This window comes from Ctenocephalides felis, unplaced genomic scaffold (genome assembly GCF_003426905.1).
Source record: "Ctenocephalides felis isolate EL2017-DRISC unplaced genomic scaffold, ASM342690v1 CF-g0.4_SCAFFOLD_00845, whole genome shotgun sequence".
Classification (NCBI taxonomy): Eukaryota; Metazoa; Arthropoda; class Insecta; order Siphonaptera; family Pulicidae; genus Ctenocephalides; species Ctenocephalides felis.
Genome location: NW_020536999.1, coordinates 26,843,201 through 26,865,872, shown reverse-complemented (window position 1 = coordinate 26,865,872; position 22,672 = coordinate 26,843,201). Strand labels below are relative to the sequence as shown.

Here is a 22,672-nt window from a genome sequence, read left to right as displayed (position 1 = left end):
GACTGATTTTGAATTTTAGTATTTAGGATTGATATCTTTTAAATAATTTGTAACATACAGCTTATTGCATATAAAAATATATTGTTCATTACAAGTTATATTGGATTTATCATTTTTATTGCGAAAAAAGCAGGTGCAGAATAATAAATTTAAGGTTTTTGAGTAAAAAATGTTTGCTCCCATAATGCTCCTGATACAGAACTCGAATAAAATTAATTTTATCATATATCGATACAAAAACAGGCAAATATATTTTGTATTATATCACTCAATCATAATCTTTCCAAGTGATAAATAATCCATGCAATTCAAACATAATTTTTTAAAACACGACCATAAAATGAGAATCACGCTTCAGCTGAAAAAGATTAGATTAACCATATAATACTTCAGCTTGATGTATTTTCTACTTCACATTTCTCAATTATAAGTGTTTTAATAACTGAAAATGTCCGAAAAAATTAATTTGGTCGCCTCACTAATTATTTTTTTCATAGATATATCACTATGCAACCCACGTAAGTAAAGTAATGAAATATATATTTTAATTTAAATAATTCAAAACAAACAAAAAATCAATTTGATGTTATTTTAATTTTCTGAAGTTGCAAAATCAGGCGATGGGAGGCAAGGAAGAATTATAGGAGGCTCCTACTCCGCGATTGACAAATTCCCATATCAGGTGTCGATTATGTTATATGGGCAACATTTTTGTGGAGGTTCTATTATTGATACGATGTGGATCCTTACGGCGGCACATTGCATGGAGTATATATAAATTATATGATAAGAATAATTATTTCAATTTTATTTTTATTTATAAAAAAACGAGCAAGATATCAGAACCTTGTTATTTTATTATAATTTTTTTATTATATATATTCTATATGAATTATTCAATTATCATTGCAGAGATCGGGTGCCAAGCGAATTGTCTGTGCGAGCTGGAAGCTCGTATAGTTACAAAGGTGGAGTGGTTCACAAAGTGTCACTTTTCTACACGCACCCTTCATATGATACATATACCATTGACTACGATTTTGCGATTATGAAACTTTCGACACCTCTCAAATACACGTCCAAAATACAGCCGATTACATTGGCCCAGGCACGTGACCAATTATCGACTGGGACATACCTAACTGTGGCTGGATGGGGTACAACCGAGGTAATATTGAAGAACGAATAAAATGCATATATAAAAAAATATGTGATTAAATTCGCCAAAAGAAAGTTTATTGTTTTGTTGCTTTTAAATTTCTGAATCATTTGTAATCGATGTTTTCTCAAACCATTTGATGAAACTGGATGAGGACTCGCGTTAGTAATTTTGACACCGAGACGTTTCTTTAGAATCAGCAGCAAGATGAAAAATTTTTCGTTCACGTTTTTACCAAAAATCCTCACTAATATTGATACTGATTTTGAAAATTCAGATATCAGTTGGGAATTGTGCTGAATTGGTTTTGGAAGATCAGTCTGGTCAGTTTTAACTTCGCGTAGAGTAGTTATAGTAATGGGCCGAAAATCGAAAATGAAATTTTTTGCATATCTCATATCTTCACGTTTTGAAGGTTTCTGAACATTTTGGCATACCTTAGAAAAAATGGATGTATGTGTGTGTGCGTGTGTATGTTTGGATACAATTTATGATCCACGATTTCGGGCGCACGAATCAACCGATTTGAATGATTAAAAAAACATTCGATTTCTATTGATAAGGAGACGTGCCGATTAGTTTTTGGTGCAGACAGGTCCAGCCGTTTCGGAGATAAGGGCAGACAAAAAGTGCAAAAACGGTAATTCAGTTTTTGAGAGAACGGAGTACCCGATTTGAATCATTCAAAAAACATTTTACTTATATTGACAAAATAGAAAATTGATGTAATTTTTGGTGAAGCAGATCTAGCGGTTTTGGAGATACAGAGTAAAAAATAAAAAAAAAAGATATTTGACGGTCAAAAATGATCATTAGACATATGCACATCAAATTATCAGATATTTTTGATCATTTTTCTAAAAATTAGTACTAATTTTGCTTCAATTTTGTTGAATTCCGTACCAAGATTGTTAATTTTTAAAATTTACTTATACGGTTCAAGCAAATTTCAAAATTTTCAAAAAATTTGTTATTTCAAAATTTTTAAGAATATATAAAAACTTATACTTCAAATATGAATTTCAAATTTACAATTCAGTTTAAAAATGTACATATTTCAAATGCGTTATTCTAATCGTAAGAAATATATCCTCAGACGGATTTATTCGGCTTCTCTTGCTAATGTAAACTTTCTCAAGTGTTTTGAGCGATAAGATCATCACATTTTATGAACGATAAAATATATAGTAATTATAATTATCTATTTGAAAATGTTTAAAACAATGTTTATTATTCATTGATTAATATTCATTGATTATTGATTTTTTCGAATATTTAATTCTGGTACGGGAAGTTCCAGCAATTTGTTCCAGCAATATTGATTAAGTTGAGTTGATAACGAAAAATGACCACACTTCAGCTAAAACTCTGAGTTGAATTTAAAAGCTCATAACATTTAAACTGTATGTGATTTTTTTCTAATTTTTTCATGATAGTTACAATCGTTTACGAATCAATTTCAGTCCATGGAGGTGGAAGATATGCTAAAATCAGTGAAAGTGCCGTACTTATCTCTGAACGAATGTTATCAACTCTATGGGAACCAGATCACACCAAGAATGTTTTGTGCTGGCTTAGTGTGGCAGGGCGGGAAAGACGCTTGTCAAGGAGATTCAGGTAAATATAGAGAAATAGTGAAGTATCGCAAAGTTCGTAATTATTAAAAGGCTGAATGTTGGCATCGCAAATGTATTATTTTATTAATTTGCCAGGAGGCCCTATTGTGTATAAAGGTATCCAATACGGAGTAGTTTCTTGGGGAGCCGGTTGTGGCGATGCCGGCAGTCCAGGTGTATACTCCAGCGTTCCAAGCCAACGGCTTTGGATCAAAAGCATTACGGGGGTTTAAATGACATCAACAGCACATTGCTCGTTGGAGTTGGTCCATTTGAAAATAAAATTAGTAAGCAACTATTAACAACTCAATAAATAAAATCTGATAATATATTTTAATTGTTTCCCATGAGAAAATAAATCATACAAAACTTGTTTTAATTATAAAATTGAAAATTGATACTGTTGTGTTGTCACAGTATATACAATCAATAAATGAATAGTGAAACAAATAAAAATATTGCAGAATATATATCTCTTTATTTTTCTAGTTGGCTATTTTTCACCTGCCAGAAAGACACGTTTTCAATTTACGCGAGAAAATAAAACACATGAAAGCTATGATGGAATAAAAATAAAAGTGACAACTAGATGAAAATATGTTAGGTTTTAAAATATTTCGACCATTTTAGGGCATCGTATTAACAAACTATAGACACACATTTGCTAACATATGTTTATATATGTATTTACATATGTATATATATATATATATATATATAATTTGGAAATATGAACAAACAACACTCTTTTTTGCACTTATTTATTAAATAATAATTTTCAGAAACGTTTCGAGACTAGGTTTGTCTCATCATCAGTGTGTTATAATTTAAAATTTAAAATATGGAAACCTAAATTAGCATTATGTGTTAACCATTACACGTTGTTCGAAATACTGTCTTCTGCCCTACCAACGATCGTCGGTGTCCGAATTCTTTATTCAATTTCAAGTGGTTAGTCACGCAATATCAGATAGAAAAGAAAGGATTAGGGTCCAGTTGAAAAATAGATATCGTTAGGAGAAAAAAAATATCTATGAAATGCGACGGTTTGTTTATAAAATTTGTTTTAAATTATTATAATAAAAATATATGTACATATATACGTACTTATATATAAGTATATATATATATATATATATATATTGTAATTATATATATATATATATACAAATGCATACCCATAGTACACAGGATAACACATAATGCTAATTTAGGTTTACCATATTTCAAATTTTAAATTATAACACACTGATGATGAGACAAACCTAGTCTCGAAACGTTTGTGAAAATTATTATTCAATAAATTAGTGCAAAAAGAGTGTTGTTTGTTCATATTTCCAAATTATATATATATATATATATATATATATATATATATATATATATTTAGGTGTGTGTGGGAGTGAATTTGGCACATATTCGTGATTAAGTTATATAGAGTACTGATGTGGGCAAACTTACGCTTTAAGATAAGCGGCTTTAGCCATGTCGTTTAATAATTGAATTCAGCCTTCTCTGTTCGAGTATACTCAGCCCATATACTTATAACATATAATAAACATGTATATATACATATATATTTATATATATTTGTGTATGTGTGTATGTATATTTGCTTGTGTATACACATATAAATTTACGTGTGTTCTCTCATACATGTTAATGAAAATTAATGATCATTTACCATTATGCGATGTCACTTCACTTTTGAATAATGAATGAAGAATAGACAGCATAGACATTCAACTTTGCCGACATTTAACAATCTGATCTAACACACACAATCTCGAATTCAAATATTCGAATATATGAAAGAGGTTCAAGCACCAATACAGAAGTTTATAATTAATGAAACATTGGATTTCTATGAGCGATATAGTGCAACATCTGAATATATCAAGTTTGAATACATATATTGTTTTTTTATTTTAACTATGACTATTTCTTCAGTCTATCATAAGTACGTTTTTTAGATATGCACTTGTACAGCCCCTTAAGAAAGACTAGTTCATTTTAAAATTCGAAAAACAACATTGTACATGCTATACTGTCGAGAAAATGATAAGTTTTTCAATAGTTATTTAATTTAAATTAGCTAAAATTGTTTCAAAGTTATCAAGAGTAATCATATTCTCAAAATATTACAATTTTAAAAAATTTAAAAATCCTCGTTATTTTTTATAATTTGCACAAATAATACAGTGAAATTCAGTAACGTTGTTTTGGCTTAGCTCTCTTTTATATCACCCTGAAAAAAATCTCCGAAATTCAGGCAAAATCTTGAAAAAAGCGGTCAATGTGGAAGCAAAACTATAAAAATTAAATGAGCAAGAAGTGGTGTTTGTTAATTGAGACTAAAATTATAAACCAGTTTTTTCAGATTGGCTTAAAATCTGATAGGGGTTTAAAGGCAATATGGGGTGTTATGGACACTTAACACCCACATTTATCAACAACTTTTAACAGAACGCACCAAAAATCGCAAACAAAATTAGAAGCCTTTTTGGTAAAAAGACAAGCAATTTTAAGCACAATGCACTTAAGAATAAGACTAAATTAAAATTATATTATATAACATTATTATATTATATAATATACTACCCCGAAGGGTAAGTTAAAGTAATCGCAAAAAATCGAAAATGAAACTTTTTATATATCTTTACGTTTCAAAGGTTTCTGAACATTTTGGCATAAACTAGAAAAAATGTGGGTGTGTGTGTGGATACAATTTTTCATCGACGATTTTGGGAACACGGGTCAACTAATTTGAATAATTCAAAAAACATTCGGTTCCTATCGATAAGGTGACAATGCCAAAGATGGTAATTTAATTTTGAAGAGAACAGAGCGTCCAATTTCAATGATTCAAAAAACATTTCGTTTGTATTGACTAAATAAAGAATTAAAGTATAAAGAATTAGAATTTATAAAAAGGTAAAAATTTTTAAAAATCTCAAAGATCAATTTTTTTATGATTATAAAAGGAGTTTGACTTTTTGGTACGGGAAGTTTCAGCAATTCGCCTTAAGGCACTATACCATACACCACTAGTTTTTTTATATGGGATAAATGTTCGGTTTCATTTTTATTAGTTACTGAAATTTATATATAGTGAATTTTCTGTTCATCTTTTTCTAACCACATTGTGCGTTAGAATTTACCCGCGCTGTTTCCTATACATACTTTGATAGAATATAACCCTCGACTTAAGCGAGATATTATACAGTAAATCATTTAAGCTTTTAAAATATGTTTTAAGATTAGGTTTTTCAAGCAAGTTTAGAAATAAAATGCTATGAGAAATAGATAAAAATTTAGCCAAATAGTTCTCATATAGGCTATCTGATAGACAAATAGGTAAATCGGCAACAAGAGAGAGGTTCTCCCTGGACCGAGAGAATTTAGGTCATAGGAGCACTTACTGATAACACTTCAAGATGTAGGCGATTCGTTTTTCTGATCGTTTTACGTTCGAACAGGTACAAAAGTGTATTACAGGCATTACAGAATTTCCCGATGCAAGCTGACGTTTTGGACAAATTGAGTTGGGAACGATATTGAAGTACGGTTTTTCAAATAAAACACTGATTAAAAAAACTACTGATGTAGCACGTGTGAGCATATCATTCAGAAACATTTCCTCCACACACACACGTAAATAGATACATTTATATATAATAATATCTTTCAAAATTCATTTTCTGCATTATATATTACTAACATTAAAGTTTTAATTTCGCGATTAATGCAATACGCCACAAAACGAAATGTCTCATAAAGTTTCAGAATATATTTGACATGTCTTAAATGGGATATATTTATTCAACAAATCTTTAATATTATTGTATGAATATTAAATGCATTAAGATAAATTTGCAAAGTGATTATGTTTATGTAAATAAATTCAATTATTAGTAATGTCACGATAGTTGATGTCTCATGAAGATAATATATTGTTATAAATGATCATAAAACCTTCATTATAAAAGAATCATTAAAGATTGAGATTCTAAGAAGGATATGCCAGTATGAGATATTAATGATCCTTATTAACTTCCTGAAGGAGAAATTTGCTTTCGTCAGGTAATTCGATTTGTTAAATTTATGTTTTCTCGATGGTTCAAGTCATTCTAGGTTGCTTGACACCAAAATTGGTAAAAGAGTTTAAATATGTTTTGTTGATGGGTAAATGGATTCAGTATATTTAAATGGCAATCGGTACATTTCAAGAATTTACAAGTCGAAGTCACAATTAATAAATAATTGCAGAATTTTTTGTCAACGTTTTCGCCTAAAATCCTGAACCAATTTTGAAAATTCAAAAGCTGTTCGAGCATAGTTGGAATTTTGATAAAGATCGGCCGAGTATAGCTATAGCTATTTTTCGTATAGACTTTTCATAATTTTAACAAATTCTCCTAAAATATTATAGACCGACATATGGTTAAAAATTGAGTAAAGTTTGTAATAATGAACGGTGTTTTTGAAACATACATTGTCTATATTTAATAATCGTGTTTGTGAACTAAAACTAAAACAATTAAAGACATTATAAGTTTGATTAGCTTTTAGTGAAAACCGAAAACTTCATTCTAAAAATTCATAACAAAAGTATTTTCTTGCGTTATTTGTTTTGATTGTGAGCACTGTTGCTTAGTTTTCCAGACCTTAATATAATTTTTAAGTATACCATATTTAATTATTTTATAAAATGTATTGTTAATTTGAAGTTAAATTCAACAGTTTTTTTATATCCAACAGTTTTTTATTTAAAGCTCACGTGAGTTATAATGAACCAACTAAACCTTCATCCTGGCAAAGGTGTAAATAATAAAAAAATAGCAAATAAATATGTAAATTAAGTTCAAATAAACAATTTTACAAGGGAAATTAAATAAACAGTTATTCCAACTCTACTAATGAATATTTTTTATGTAATATCAGATTAAGATTAATTACAGTGTTATCTCTATAAAAAATGCACCCACGAAATTTATATTTTGCATTGGTTGAATAATGCGCCTAGCTATTATTGTATAAAACCTTTCAAAATTAAAATAAAACATTGAACCTATTTGCCCCGACCGTCCCAATTTAATCCCCTCAGGGGTAAAAACGACCAGGTTAAAAATTTTTGAAAAACAGAAAAAAAGCATTTTTAGAATGATGAATTAGCTGGGAGTTTTACTGAACATAGTCAGATAATTGTTTGTTTGATACTTGGGCGCGGTGAAAGGAAGCAACTAAACCTTCATAATAATTTTATTACAAGAAAAAAATTAAATAAACAGAATTTTCAACCCTGCTGCAGAATATTTCTACTAAAATACCAAATCAAGGTTTATTACAGTGTTCCCTTTAAAATTAAAGTGAAACATTGTACATGTTCGCCACCTGGCCATCCCATTTTAACCCCCTTAGGGGTAAACACCAAAAAACATTTTTAGAATGATGAATTAGCTGGGAGTTCTACTAAATATAGTTAGATAGTTGTTTGTTTGATACATGAGTGCGGTAAAATAGAGTAATTAAATCTTCACCCTGGCAAAGGTGTAAAAAATAAAAAATAACAAATAAAAAAAAGTTAAAATAATTTTATTACAAGAGAAAAGTTAAATAAACAGAATTTTCAACCCTGCTGCAGAATATTTCTACTAAAATACCAGATCAAGGTTAATTACAATGTTATCTCTTTAAAATTAAATTTATATTTTGCATTGGTTGAATAAAGTAGCTATTATTTTGTACGGGCTTGACCGTAGGTAAGCGGTTAAAAGCGACGCGACTTGTTTCAGAGGCCCCGGGTTCGATACCCACTTCGAGCAGCCTGTTGTCAGACAGCAGTGACAACGATTTTCACTTGGAAATATAGATAGCAATGTTTCCAAGTGAAAATGGCCCTTGCCCGACATTGCTGCACCAATAAAATGTCAACCCTATTAGAATAAGTCTATTAACAAAATCATCAAATATGGATGAATTAATCATTGAAAAATACGAAGGAAGGAGAAGTTTCAGCCCAACAGCTCATAGGACCTAAGGTTCTGATTGCTGTTCAAAAATAATAATAAAAAAAATTATTTGGTACAACCCCTTTAAAATTAAAATAAAGTATTGGAACTGTTTGACCACTGGCCGCCGAATTTTACCCCACCTATGGGGTAGAAAGGACCAGGTTACAAATTTTTGAAGAACAGCGAAAAAAACATTTCTGCTCGCTAAATGAGCTGGGAGTTTAACTGAATATAGTCAGATAGATGTTTGTTTGATATTTGTTATGACAGAATGGTTTTGATTTTCACAATGTCATTGTTCAAAGTTGGACCTTTGTACCCCGTGCTACCCTACATCGAGCAAAAAAAAGTGATCAATGCGTGTACTTCTCTGAGCTACGACACATGCGAAATGCACCAAATAAACAATTGAAAATTATTAAATATGACACACACACGTTCGACAATCGAGCCAAAAACCGAAATTTCGTCGCGCGTTGGGCGCAAACTCTGCACTAGCACCGTCTCGTTCCAACTCTCGTAGGTACCATCAGAGCCGCTCGTGTAATAATATAAGTATAACACACACAAGTCGCGTCTCGCACCGTTGATAGAGTTAGATTCAGTCGAATACGGACCACGGCCGGCGATCCGTCGAACAATTCAATCTACCAAGTTTATCGCGAACAATTGATAATAAAAAATAAATAAATAATTACTTGTGTCCGGATGAACGAATCATGCTCCTAACCCCATTTGGTGAAGATGGACTCTACTAAACCTTTTTGTGAATAATGAACAGTTTTTGTCAGTGTTCACCAACTATCAACCCCCGATACTAATTAAGTGCGACTGATCATTAATTGACATGTCTCGAGTGATTTACCCAAAGCAATTAACTAATTAACCAATTACTTAAGTACAGCTAATTACAAACCCAGCGAAAGGTACACATACCTGCACAACTGCATATACTCACATTTCAATAATATGAATATTTCCTGTTCATGTAAACCACTCAATTAATTTAATCACTGATAAATTGAACATTTAAATTTCCTTCTTGAACACGAATAAATTTTACCTAAATTAGAGTTCACGGTCTGTTTTATTTAAACTTTAATTATCAATTAATACAAAAAATGCACATGACCATAAATATCTTGAAGCTATAAATGCTTATGATGACCATTACAAATAAAAGTACTTAATACATCATATATATTACAGATTCATTCAGTAAAACCATTAGTGTAATAGAAACAATTGGAAGAAAACATGCGGTGCTTACAAAGTGTTATTATAAATCCGCGACTCACGACGGAAATAAATTGTCAAATGGACAATGAATGAATTAAAATTACGAATATTCATTTTATAAACTCACGTTCTAAACCAAACGAACAATATAACAGTCTAACAAATCAAATGAACAATTAAATCTGAGTGATTAAAAAAATTGCAAGAAAAACATATGTGTGATGAATTATTGAAGATTTGAAAGAGCTTTACAGTTTGAGTAAAGGTTGATTTTATAGAAATTTATGTTAGTGAAAAATATCACCTTTTATTAATGAGTGCACAATTAACAATTGTTCAAAATTTTAAATTTCTCTGGTGTCCTGGAGGCGCACTTACCATGGGGAGGCTTAGAGGTACTTATAGCACTAGTATATCGATAATAAAAAATAAGTATATTGTTATACATATAATTTGCATTGGTATTGATTAATTCTTATATTGATAGATTACGTATTATTTGTCATTATTATTTATTATGTGTTATGATTCAGCGAGGAAGAAAAACATAAAAAAAATTCATAGGTCGAGGTACAAAGGTCCAATTTGACCTTGAGAAATTATTTTGTTATTTTATAAAAACCAAACCAATTAAACCACAACAAATAACACTTATCAAACATACAACTATCTGACTATGTTCAGTCAAACTCCCAGCTATCATTGTAGAAATGTGTTTCTTTTGTTTGTTGTTTTGACACCTGGTCCTTGTTTTTAGGTAAAAAGAAACAGCCAGGGCGCAAAAAGATCTACCATTTTATTTTTAATTTTAAAAAATGATAACTACATTATTAAATTAATGTGATGCAGTTTAATTATCAGGTTAAACAACAACATTAGCAACCATAACAAGGTCCAATTTGTCTTTGACCAATTATATAGTAAAAACCAAACTGATTATGCTACAACAAATAACACATATCAAATAAACAACAATTTGTTCAGTAAAACTCCCAATTATTCATAATTATACAAATATTTTTTTAATATTTTTCAAAAAATTGCCACCTATTTTTTCTAATAGGTATAATTTTCTTGTTTTTTTATTTTAAAAAGGATTTATAAAATGATAGCTACATTATTCAATTAATGTAATGCAGTTTAATTATCAGGTTGAACAACAAAATTATTATTACATAATATAAATATGTACGGTAGGTCGAGGCATAAAGAACCAATTTGGCTTGGCCAATTATATAAAGAAAACCAAATTGATTGTGCCACAACAAATAACACATATCAAACAAACAACTATTTGACTAAGTTCAGTAAAACTCCCAACTATTCACAATTGTAGAAATGTTTTTTAGCAATTTTACAAAAAAATGTTACTTGTCAACCAAATTAGAAACCATAATATTAATATGTAGGGCAGGTCGGGGCGCAAACGTCCAATTTGACTTTGAATAATTGTTTTGTAAAAACCAAACCAATTATAACACAACTAATAACTAATATCAAACAAACAACTATCTGACTATGTTCAGTAAAATTTCCCGCTAATTCATATTTGTGAAAATATGTTTTATTGCTATTTTTCAAAAATTTCTCACCTGCTCCTTTTTACCCAACAGGCGATGTAAAAAAGGACAGCCAGAAAGCTAAAAGAATCATCATTTTATTTTAATTTTGAAAATATTTTATAGAATAACAGGTATATTGCTCAAATAATACTACGCAGTTCAATAACAAAATTAAAAATCATAATCTAATTTAAATCTAAGGTATCAATTCTTACTACTGCATAAATCTTGCTTTGGCTGCTATTTCTGTTTAATTTATCATAATCAGACTCATTGTTTTTTGAAATACCATCATTGCAAATGAGATAAACACAACTTTATAAAATGAGATAATACAACTGTTTGAAATACGCATTTTATGGGTACATTTTTTATAAAGTTCGCATTGGATACAACTTTTGTAGGGAATTTGTAAGTATTCATCGTCAAAGTTGGAATATGATATTTTATCTCCTGTATAATTGCTTGTCTTGATTCATTTTACATTTTTATTTACTATTTTCTATTTTTTTGCACTTAATTTTAGGTGGCCAATTTTACCCTTATTGCACGTAAACTCTTCTAAAGATTATTTAAGAAAAGCTTGGGAAACTGATTCAAAAATAACAATATCCATTTTTTATTCGACAAATTCGCATTTATCAAATATATATATATATATATATATATATTTATATGAGTCTAATCAATTATATAAATATAATAACAAAAATGATATCGACTTTATATGCTAATTAAAATTCAATGCATTCCGCAAATTACGACTACTAATTGTAACAAATAATATACGTACACTCTGTTAGGCCACTGTAGCCACTATTAATTAAAAATTTGTAAATTCTGAATTAAATTATTATATTAATGTTTATATTCCACACAGTATAAAGCATTAAATTACGTATTATATTATAACAAAATACATAAATGTGTAACATTATTTGGAGCATCTGCAGACTATTGCTGATATTGGGAGAAACAAAAATAAATAAATTTTATTTACAATATGAGGTTTAAGTTATGTAGTATGTGTATACTATACGCATACAATAGGTACAATATGAATTCAAATTGAAGTTTAGTTTTGGCTATTTGCAATGTATATGACTCATATTGAGAGATTTTCATCTCGCAAAGGTATCAAAATTTTCAATACATAATTTGCATTGATGTCGAGTAGGATAGTTGCAGAAATATAATGAATTTATATATATATATATATATATATATATATATATATATATGTGTGTGTGCGTGTGTATTTTTCGAACATCCTTATTTATAAGAATCCGTTTCAAAGCTCAAAAGCTTATGTGGGATAGACCTCATCCTTACACATACACATCTTCTCTGAAATCTTCACGAAGAATTTTGTTCCGGATAATAGACAAAAACATTATCGTTTTCCTATAATATATTTATTATCTTGTGCAAATATTTTGCGCCACAAAAACAATATATTTTCCCAAAGACATTTCCGCAGAAATCAATCCTCGAAAGGAATTAGGTAGGGTAGGGCGGGGCACAAAGGTCCAATTTGACATTGAGTAATTATATTGTGAATTCCAAATCAATTAGTTATATCATAACAAATAGCATACATATACCAAACAAACAACTATCTGACTATGCTCAGTAAAACTTCCAGCTACTTCATTGTTGTAGAGATGTGTTTTTTTGCTGTTTTTCAAAATATTGTCACCTGATTCTTTTTGAAATAGGACGGTCAGGGGGCAGACAGGTCCAATGTCTTAGTTTCAATTTTAAATATAATTTTCCAAATAACACTATATAATCTTGATATGATATTTCAAATACCAGGTGTAAAACTTTGATCTGGTCAGAAATATTATACAATTATTATCATGTTATATTATTTTGTTGATACTGCTATTAATTATTATTTTCCAGATTTAGGATTTTTCTAGATTTAGGAACATCAGAACAATCTTAAGATCTACAAGCCTTAAATAAACTATCTCAATATTATAAAAAAAATTATTCAAGTTATTGTATTACATAATACTAATGTTAGACTTAATATTGTTTTAGTGCTGTATTTCACTATAAAAAATTAAATTAAGATAATTTATTTTCTGTAATTACTAAATTTAATCCTGTATCCAAAATATAAATATATCGTGGGAAGAGAATAGCTAATTATATTATTTATCTCTTGTAAAATTGCTTTTTTAACTTAGTTTACTGTTTTATTCACTACTTTTTGTTATTTACACCTTTGGCAGGATGAAGGTTTTGTTGGTCATTTTTTCCCACCTACGAGTAAGCTATTATAGATGTTATATAAAAACTTGGTTGGATCTAACTTAAAATCAACAATACTAAAGCAATCGATTTGCGTATACTTAAAAATTATTTTTAGGTCTCGTAAACTAAATAACAGTGCTCACAACCTAAAAAAAATAACGGAAAAAATACTATTTTTAAACATTGCTGTTCAACTTCCGATAACAACATCGTAAGAATCAAGGTGATGGCTGGTTATTCATCTTTTCCCTCTACTTTCAAATATTGTTGCTAAAAAATTCTTAACTTTACTAGTTTTTGAGATATCTGTAGTATGCCTCTTTACCAACAGACCTTTAGGCTGTGCTTTACCCTATATAAAATTTTATATTAAAAATGACACTACAAAAGCTTAGTAGGAAAATATTATTTTGATTGATAATTTTAGAGTAGGTAATATAAATTCGATAAGTGCATAACACAATAACGATCAATCGCTTTCAATCTCGGCCACTTTGAATTCTGTCCAATGAAAATCAATTCCACTAAAGCACTCCTATTTCTCCTGTCAGCTAAATATGCGTGTATGCATAAACGATTTCATTATGAAATTATTTAATAATAATATATTCATGATCCGCACCGTGCGAGCATATAGAATCCGGACTATGTGGCCGCCCTGCATGTGTGTTTGGCCATTTTCATTGTTCGTCCCCCATTACGACCGCACATAAAAGAAAATGCTATCGATCATACGTCTGTCATTATATAATGTACGAGGCCGGAAAATTCTAATGTATACAGGTTAGAACGTTAGAAAGGAAATGAGTTTCCCTTCCAGCCCTTTCACCCCGCCAGACCCTGATTCCGGCACAAGAACGGGTGTATTTTTCATTAATGAGCTTTAAGCGTTCTCACGTTTTTCCTTCGCTCACTAAAATGCCTTCTCATCGATGCGAAATGTGGAGTGATGTCTATGCAAATTTGGAATACTTGCTTTTTTATCTTTTACATTCCTTCAAATGCAATGGTTCCTAAATTTCTGAAACGGCCTAATTCTGACTTATTGATGAGATAAGTTATTGGTAACACATATTTTGTAAGCCGAGCTTTCCCATGTATCGGTGGTTAGAGCTATAAACTCTCAGTGGTTAAAGTTCGAAAAATGCATTTTATTTAAGTGTGGACGTCAACTGTGATCAGTAGTTCAGTAGCTCAGTATCTCAGTACGAAACACGGAACCCACATATTCACAAAAAGTATAGATTCTGCGTAGAATTGCTTAAGGTGTTATATACAGTTAGGATTTTCTAAAAATAGTTTTTTTAACTTACCGTAGGGTAAGTTATAAAACGTTTCAGAAATTTCTGAACATTTTGGCATACCCGAAATTTTAGCACATCCAGAAAAAATGGATGTATGTGTGTATGGGTGCGTATGTGCATGCGTGTCTGTGCGTGTGCGGATACAAATTTTTGTCGACGATTTCGCGAACACGTATCAACCGATTTGAATAATCCAAAAAACATTCGATTCCTACTGACAAGGAGACGTGCTGATTAGTTTTTGGCAAAGGCAGGTGTGGCCGGTTCGACGGGACAAAATGTGTCAAAAATAGTATTTCAGTTTTTGAAATAACGGAACGTCTGATTTACATAATTCAAAAAACGTGTAAAATGAAAGAAAGTGTAAAATGTTAGGTCCAACTTTTAGCCCATAATCTCAAACCGATTTTAAAAATGCAAAAACTGTTAGAAAGATATTGACTGAGAATTGCTTTGATTAGTTTTTGGTAAAGATCGGCCCGGCTGTTTCTTCGTAAATAAATGTTGAAAAAATTTTTTTTGATGGTTTAGATGAAACACTGCATTACAATAAATTTCAAAGTCTGAAATAACATACTAAAATATTACTAAAGCCCAGGGTAAGCGAATGAATTATAAAAATTCACCAAAGTTTGGAATATGCCGGTAGCTATGTATGCAGCGATTTTCACGGCTTTCGAATTGCTCGGAACAATTTTCACATTTCACATATTCAGAAATTGCTTTAAACACTATTATAAAATTTAAAATGCTATACTCAGGAGATGAATAACATATAGCTGAGTTTTACTATTGTTTTATTTAGACATGTTTTCCTTTTCAAATTTCAGTGTAACTTCGAAAATATTCACCGAAATGATATGGATTTTTTTGTGTGTATTCTTAAGTATATGTACATTCACAAAAAGAAATTAAACGAGTAGTGCATGGCATCGTGCCTTAAGGCAAATTGTTGGAACTTCCCGTACCAAAAACTAAATTATTAAAAAAAACTTTTCAAAACTCTGAAAAAATTAGATTTTTAAGAAAACAGCACCGCTTAGTCGTCTAACGTGTAAACATTGGTACGGAACCCATATAAATGTATACGCAATTTGTACTTATTATTATAATCTTTATAAAATATCTGATATTACGATGCTCATTTTTTACCGCCAAATGGCACTATTTTTTACTTTTTTATTGGATCTACGGAGACGCTGGACCTGCCTTTACAAAAATTTTAACAGTTGTTTCGTCAATACAAAGCTAGCTTCTCTTTTATACCAAGCTAGAATACTCCCTCTTTCACTCCTAGGTAGGTATCCTCACCAGGTCCGTACTTGATATAATTTTGTATTCCAACACTGGCAAACGCTAGTCCTTATGGAGTTACATCGAATGGCTTTTAAATTTTTGAAATCGGTCCAGTCGTTTTTGAGAAAACTGCCACGAAATTCCAAAAATCGGTTAAAATATAAAATTAGCAAAATGGATTTTGTAGCGAAAACAAACTTCTGCTTGTCCAAACAGTTTGTATTAGATTTTCTTATTTTGGAAAACCAGTTATGATTATACCATTAATTTTCTATACGAATCAAAAATATTCACTCGTGTTCATATAATCACTTATGAGATCATAATTTGTATTAATTATTATACAGCAAATAACATACGCGTAGTTAATCTTATCGGCGCCGCTAATCACAAGCCATTCCATCGAATGTGTCACTTTATCATTGACGGATCTATTTACGGTAACGTTCTGTTCAAAAATGAGACTAAAAATAGTTCTTATCAAAACCTTAGCTCATTAGAAGTGAGGCTAAGAAGACAATCCTCACATCGGAGCCAACATCCATGTTATTATTGTTGGAAAGTTTGTCTGTCGCGTGAATATTTCATTCGAGCGAACTGTTTGCTTAAAGAAGCGATCTGCTCGGTATCGAGAAACTGGCACGATCCAACAATCGAAAATGAATTATTCAGAAAACTCGAGATAATCACTGTTGACTCTAGTCATATTTTTTACATTTAGAATTCAGATGTATGCACGCGTTCGCATCAAGTCGACTGGCATGTTCCTTAAACAATCTGGATTTTACATCCATGCTCCCTTGAATTTGTAATGCACAGTAAATGACATTAAACGATCCTTAACACGCTCCTCTGATAGCATGGAAATAATAAAGTCTATAAACTTAGTAATCAAGAAGTAATTATCAGCGGAATATACACCAATGAAAAATGCTAATAACATTTATGATAATCTGGAAGGTTTATTTTGTTTTAATAATGTAATTTGTCCGAGAGTGATGTACAACTAAACTGGCCATATTTTTGTATCAAACCTGAGACGCAAAATTTTAACAATACGTAGCGTATACTGGGCATACAGCCTTTCACATTTTTCCCTATTATTTGACATTTGTAATATTTTTTCATTTTCAGATTAAGTTACAATTTAAATTTATAAATAATATCTCTAATTGTATGATTATATTGTATTGTATAAATATAAATTAATATAAATATAAATAAATATTCAGATTTTCCTGATCAGAATTACAGAGTGAGTACAAATTTTTAACTTCCCGTAGGGTAAGTTATAGTAATCGCAAAAAATCGAAAATGAACATTTTTGCATATCTTCACGTTTGGAAGGTTTCTGAACATTTTGGCATACCTTAGAAAAAATAGATGTATGCGTGTATGTGCATGTATGTATGTTTGGATACAATTTTTCGTCGATGGTTTCAGATGCACGAATCAACCGATTTGAATGATTCAAAAAACATTCAATTCCTATTGATGAGAAGACGTGCTGATTAGTTTTTGGTGGAGGCAGGTCTAGCCGTTTCGAAGATACGGGACAAAAAGTGCCAAAAACTGTAATTCAGTTTTTAAGAGAACGGAGTTCCCGATTTGAATGATTCAAAAATCATTTTACATTGACAAAATAAAGAATTGATGAAATTTTTGGTAAGGCAGGTCTAGCGGTTTCGGAGATACAGAGAAAAAAGTAAGAAAAAAAGATATTTGGGATTTTGGGGGTTTAAATGATCATTAGACATATGACATATGCACATCAAATTATCAGATATTTTTGATCTTTTTTTTTTAAAAATGAGTACTAATTTTGTTAAAATTTTGTTGGGTTCCGCGCCAAGATTCTTGATTCTAAAAGTTTACTTTACTGTTCAAGCTGTTTCAAAATTTTCAAAAATATACAAAGTTTTATATTTTAAATATGAGTTTTAAATTTACAATTCAGTTTGAAAATGTATACATTTCGAAGGCGTTATTCTGATCGTAGGAAATATATCCTCAAATGGATTCATTCGGCACCTCTGGCTAATTAAACATTTTCAAGTGTTTTGAGCGATTAGATCGCCACTGTATTTTTTATGAACGATAAAATATATAGTGATTATAATTATCTACATGAAAATGTTTGAAACAATTGTTATTAATCATTGATCAGTATTTATTGATTACTGTTTTTTTCTTGAATATTTAATTCTGGTACGGAAAGATCCAGCAATTTACCTTAAGGCACAATGCCATGCACCACTAATTCATATTTTTTTGGATCACGGATTTTTTTCAATAGACATTTCTCGCTTTTAAGTTTTGCTTAAGATTCTATATAATTTTCTTCAGAGCTAACTTTGATATTCATTAGTGTCTATTATATATCGAGTCTGCCATTTAGCCAGAAGCTAATCATTAAAAAACTAATTCTTTTCACAAACGCATTTGGTCTGGCAAAAAAAAACTCTTTGCAGAAGATTAATAAATTACATGAAATATAATAAAAAACATAAATGCCGGATAAATATGGTTTTAAGAAAAAGCCGGATCGCAAGATAGAAATTTAGGAACATGTGTTCAACGTACTATCTTACCTATTCCTGCATAATTAAAGTCCAGTTTATTTTGTAATATCTGATATAATATATATATATATATATATATATATATATATAATTACTTATATATAATATAAATTAAGAATCCCGTTAATGTAAAATAGAAGTTGGTATAATAAAGCTAACTTTCATCTGAAAATTCGGCAATAAACTCTCGGCAGAAATAAAACGGGCAGATTGCTGTTAATTTTGCAAGTATTACGTTTATATCTGTATCCCTCCTACTGTAAGATATACATTCACAAAAATTATATATTATATTTATACCTATAGCTTCGAACACGGGGTTTCGAATTAAATTCATTGTCATTGTTAATTAATGTTTTCCCCCTCGGAAGGATTTTCATGGGACTTTCTCTCGTATTAAACTTTCCTCGAAAAGTAGGCAGGAAAACGATTTTCCAAAGGAGATTAGGCCGGGTATAAAATACTGAAAAAATGATACTATATACTTTTATATTAGGCTTCAACTAACGAGGTACTTGTCAAAAAGGAAAATAAATGTTTTCAGTTTTGGACTTTGCTACAATATTTAAGGAATAATTTTTGGCGAAAATTCATTATCAAATGGAGCTCTACAAACGCTTGAATTTATTATCAATCTAACAAATAATTTTATTATCTAATTTTCTAGTTCTTTCTATTAAACTTTTCCGAACTCGGATATTGAGAACCAAAGAACTTCGAGCTATATTTTTGCAAGGGATAAATAAATAGAGTAAAAATGAAAAAAAAAGAGACTAGGTGTTACTATAGCTTTTCACGTTGCACCTGGTGATCGTTTCAAATACGGACAGAAAATTGTGAAAAGGATATCTTCTCTCAACAAATAGATCAATTGTTATATGAACATCGGAGTATTGAAAACTATTGATAATATTTCAGAAATAACTGTAGAAGTAACTGTATCATGTTTTTCCACGTTTTACATAAGATAATCGATTGGTTTAGAACCAAAATTGAGAAAAGTATGTGTGTGTGTCTGAGCCAAAATTTCACATTTTTTTTGCTTATTCTCAAAAACGGCTGCACTGATTTCGGGAGTTTAAAACCATTTTATTTAAGTGGACAAGGACTCTTACTGATTATTTTTTCCCTATGATCATCGGTCAAGCCATTTCTTCAGAGTTTGAGTAAAACTGCAAATTTTTTTGTCCACGTTCTCACATTCAAAATAGAAAAAAATATAAATGAATAAAAACAAATAATTAATAAATACATCGAGTATTATTTTTTTTGTGCAAAACGCCAATTTTAGTAATTTTGGCTTCGCAAATGCAAAACCCAAAATCAATCAAAGAAAACCCAAAACTTATACAGTATTATGGGAAAGAAACTAGTGGTGTATATCATCGTGTCTTGAGGCATATTGCTGGAACATCCCGTACCAAAAATTAATTTTTTTCAAAAAAAAAATAAGTTTTATTTTTAACTTTGAAAAAAAAATAGATTTTTGAAAAAAATTAAATTTTTGATCGCCAAATTACATTTTTTTTACATTTTTAACTAGATCTCCAAAACGGCTAGACCTGCTATCCCAAAAATTTAATAAGTTATTCATCCTTTCAAGTAAAATGTTTTTTGAATTATTAAAATCGGACGCTCCGTTCTCCTAAAAACTGAGTTACCGTTTTTTGCACTTTTTGCTCCGTATCTTCGAAACAACTAGACCTGCATATGCCAAAAAGTAATCAGTACGTCTTCTTATCAATAGAAATCGAATGTTTTTTGAATAATTGAAATCAATTAAACCGTGTTGTCGAAATCGTCGACGAAAATTTGTATCCGCCCACGCACACACACATACACACTCACACACACATACATATATTTTTCTAAGATATGCCAAAATGCTCAGACCTCTGAAACGTGAAGATATATGAAAATGTTCACTTTCGTTTTTTTGCGATTACTATAACTTACCCCACGGGAAGTTAAAAATAAAATCAAAAATTCAATCATTTATTAATGAAATTTTTAGTCAACCAATAGGAGCAATTGAAGAATAAGTAAGGAATTTTTTATAGCAAAAAATTATTCAGTCCTTCGAAATACTAATATGCTTTCCTGAGAGATTTGCCAAAAATCAACAAATATTTAAATGAATAGATATTATATTATATTTTATCGAATATTTGAATCATTAAGGGCAACCATAATATACATTGTATTCAAGAAGATATTTTAGTTTTATGCTATATTTTTCTATAGCAACTTGTTTCGTCTAACAAAATTGGTTACTGTCACAGAACATCATCTAGTATCTAATCTCAATTACATTTGGGACTTGATTACCAACTGAGCCTCGATCGCCTCTATGTGTCGTATTAATTTTGGTAATTTCATTAAAGGCCCACGCACACAGTGCCATCAGTTGCCGACCATTGTTACAGAACCGTCCTGATCATTTGACATGATGTAATTAACTTGGATATGACATAGATATCCTTTGACGACACTAAATACTAGTAAACATTTAAGGATTATTGCTTGATAATTACTCTTGCGATCTGTTCGATTGGGATTACTCCAATCTTGTGAAATTGTTATACTTTTTCAGATTACTATTTCACATAATATTTGCTTCAATGATTCTTGAGTATAAGCTGTTAATATGAAAATAGCCCTTTGCGTTCCTATGCCGCCGTACCGGTGACAAAATACATGACAATATTGCAATGTATTAGTGGAAAGGGTTAAGAACTAATTAAACTGTAATAAGAAAAAAAAAATTCAGAAAAAAAACTTTTATGTATATCAATTAACATAAAAATTACAAAATATTTCAAACTATAAAATAATCAAATTTTTCAAAAAAGTCATTTTTCTCAAAATTTTTAAATATCTCAAAAATCGTTTTTTTAGATTTCTAAGTGAAAACTGAATATTTTTTAAAAAATTTAATTTTTGGTACGGGAAGTTCCAGCAATTTGCCTTAAGGCGCAACGCCATGCACCTCTAGTTAACTTCGCGTAGGGCAAGTTATAGAATCGCAAAAAAATCGAAAATGAAATTTTTTATATATCTTTACGTTTCAGAGGTTTCTGAACATTTTGACCTATCTTAGAAAAAATTGATGTATGTGTGTGTGTGTGCGTGAACGTGTGTGTGTGTGGATACAAATTTTCGTCGACGATTTCGGGTACATAGGTCAACCGATATGAATAGTTTAAAAAACATTCAATTCGTATTGATAAGGAGACGTGCTGATTAGTTTTTGGCGAAGACTGGTCGAGCCGTTTCGGAGATACGGGGCAAAAATTCCGAAAAATGTTAATTGATTTTTTGAGAGAACGAAGCGTCCGATTTGTATGATTCAAAGAACATTTTATTTGTATTGACGGAATGAAGAACTGATATAATTTTTGGGAAGGCAGGTCTAGCAGTTTCGAAGATCTAATAAAAAAAGTGACAAAAAATGCCATTTGGCGGACAAAAATGATCATTAGACATATGCACATCAAATTATCACATACTTCATAAATATTTTAATAATAAGAACAAATTTGTTTACTTTTCTATGGGTTCCGTACTAATGTTTATCCGTTAAACTGCGACGCGCTTTCATATTTCTACGTAGCTAACATATTGTGAATGCTTTG

General features: G+C 30.2%; 2 protein-coding genes and 1 long non-coding RNA gene across 3 annotated transcripts in view; all 3 read left to right on the top strand.

Moving 5' to 3' along the window:
* Positions 1-448: 448 nt before the first annotated feature.
* Positions 449-1,003, top strand: LOC113381230 (trypsin beta-like; the record flags this gene model as incomplete). Its single annotated transcript, XM_026620195.1, has 3 exons — positions 449-518; positions 606-768; positions 913-1,003. Coding segments are annotated over exons 1-3 (324 nt in total), but the record flags the coding sequence as incomplete, so codon positions are not given.
* Position 1,004: 1 nt separating this feature from the next.
* On the top strand, positions 1,005-3,008 carry LOC113381222 (trypsin-2-like). Its single transcript, XM_026620188.1, has 3 exons — positions 1,005-1,168; positions 2,623-2,776; positions 2,872-3,008. The coding sequence occupies exons 1-3, from the start codon at positions 1,049-1,051 to the stop codon at positions 3,006-3,008; spliced, it is 411 nt and encodes a 136-aa protein (XP_026475973.1). The 5' UTR covers positions 1,005-1,048.
* Positions 3,009-9,375: 6,367 nt separating this feature from the next.
* The window catches only part of LOC113363910, a 151,584-nt gene continuing 138,287 nt past the window's right edge, over positions 9,376-22,672 (top strand). Inside the window, exon 1 of the long non-coding RNA XR_003365983.1 lies at positions 9,376-10,423. This is a non-coding gene — a long non-coding RNA (uncharacterized LOC113363910). The remainder of the gene's footprint in view (positions 10,424-22,672) is intronic.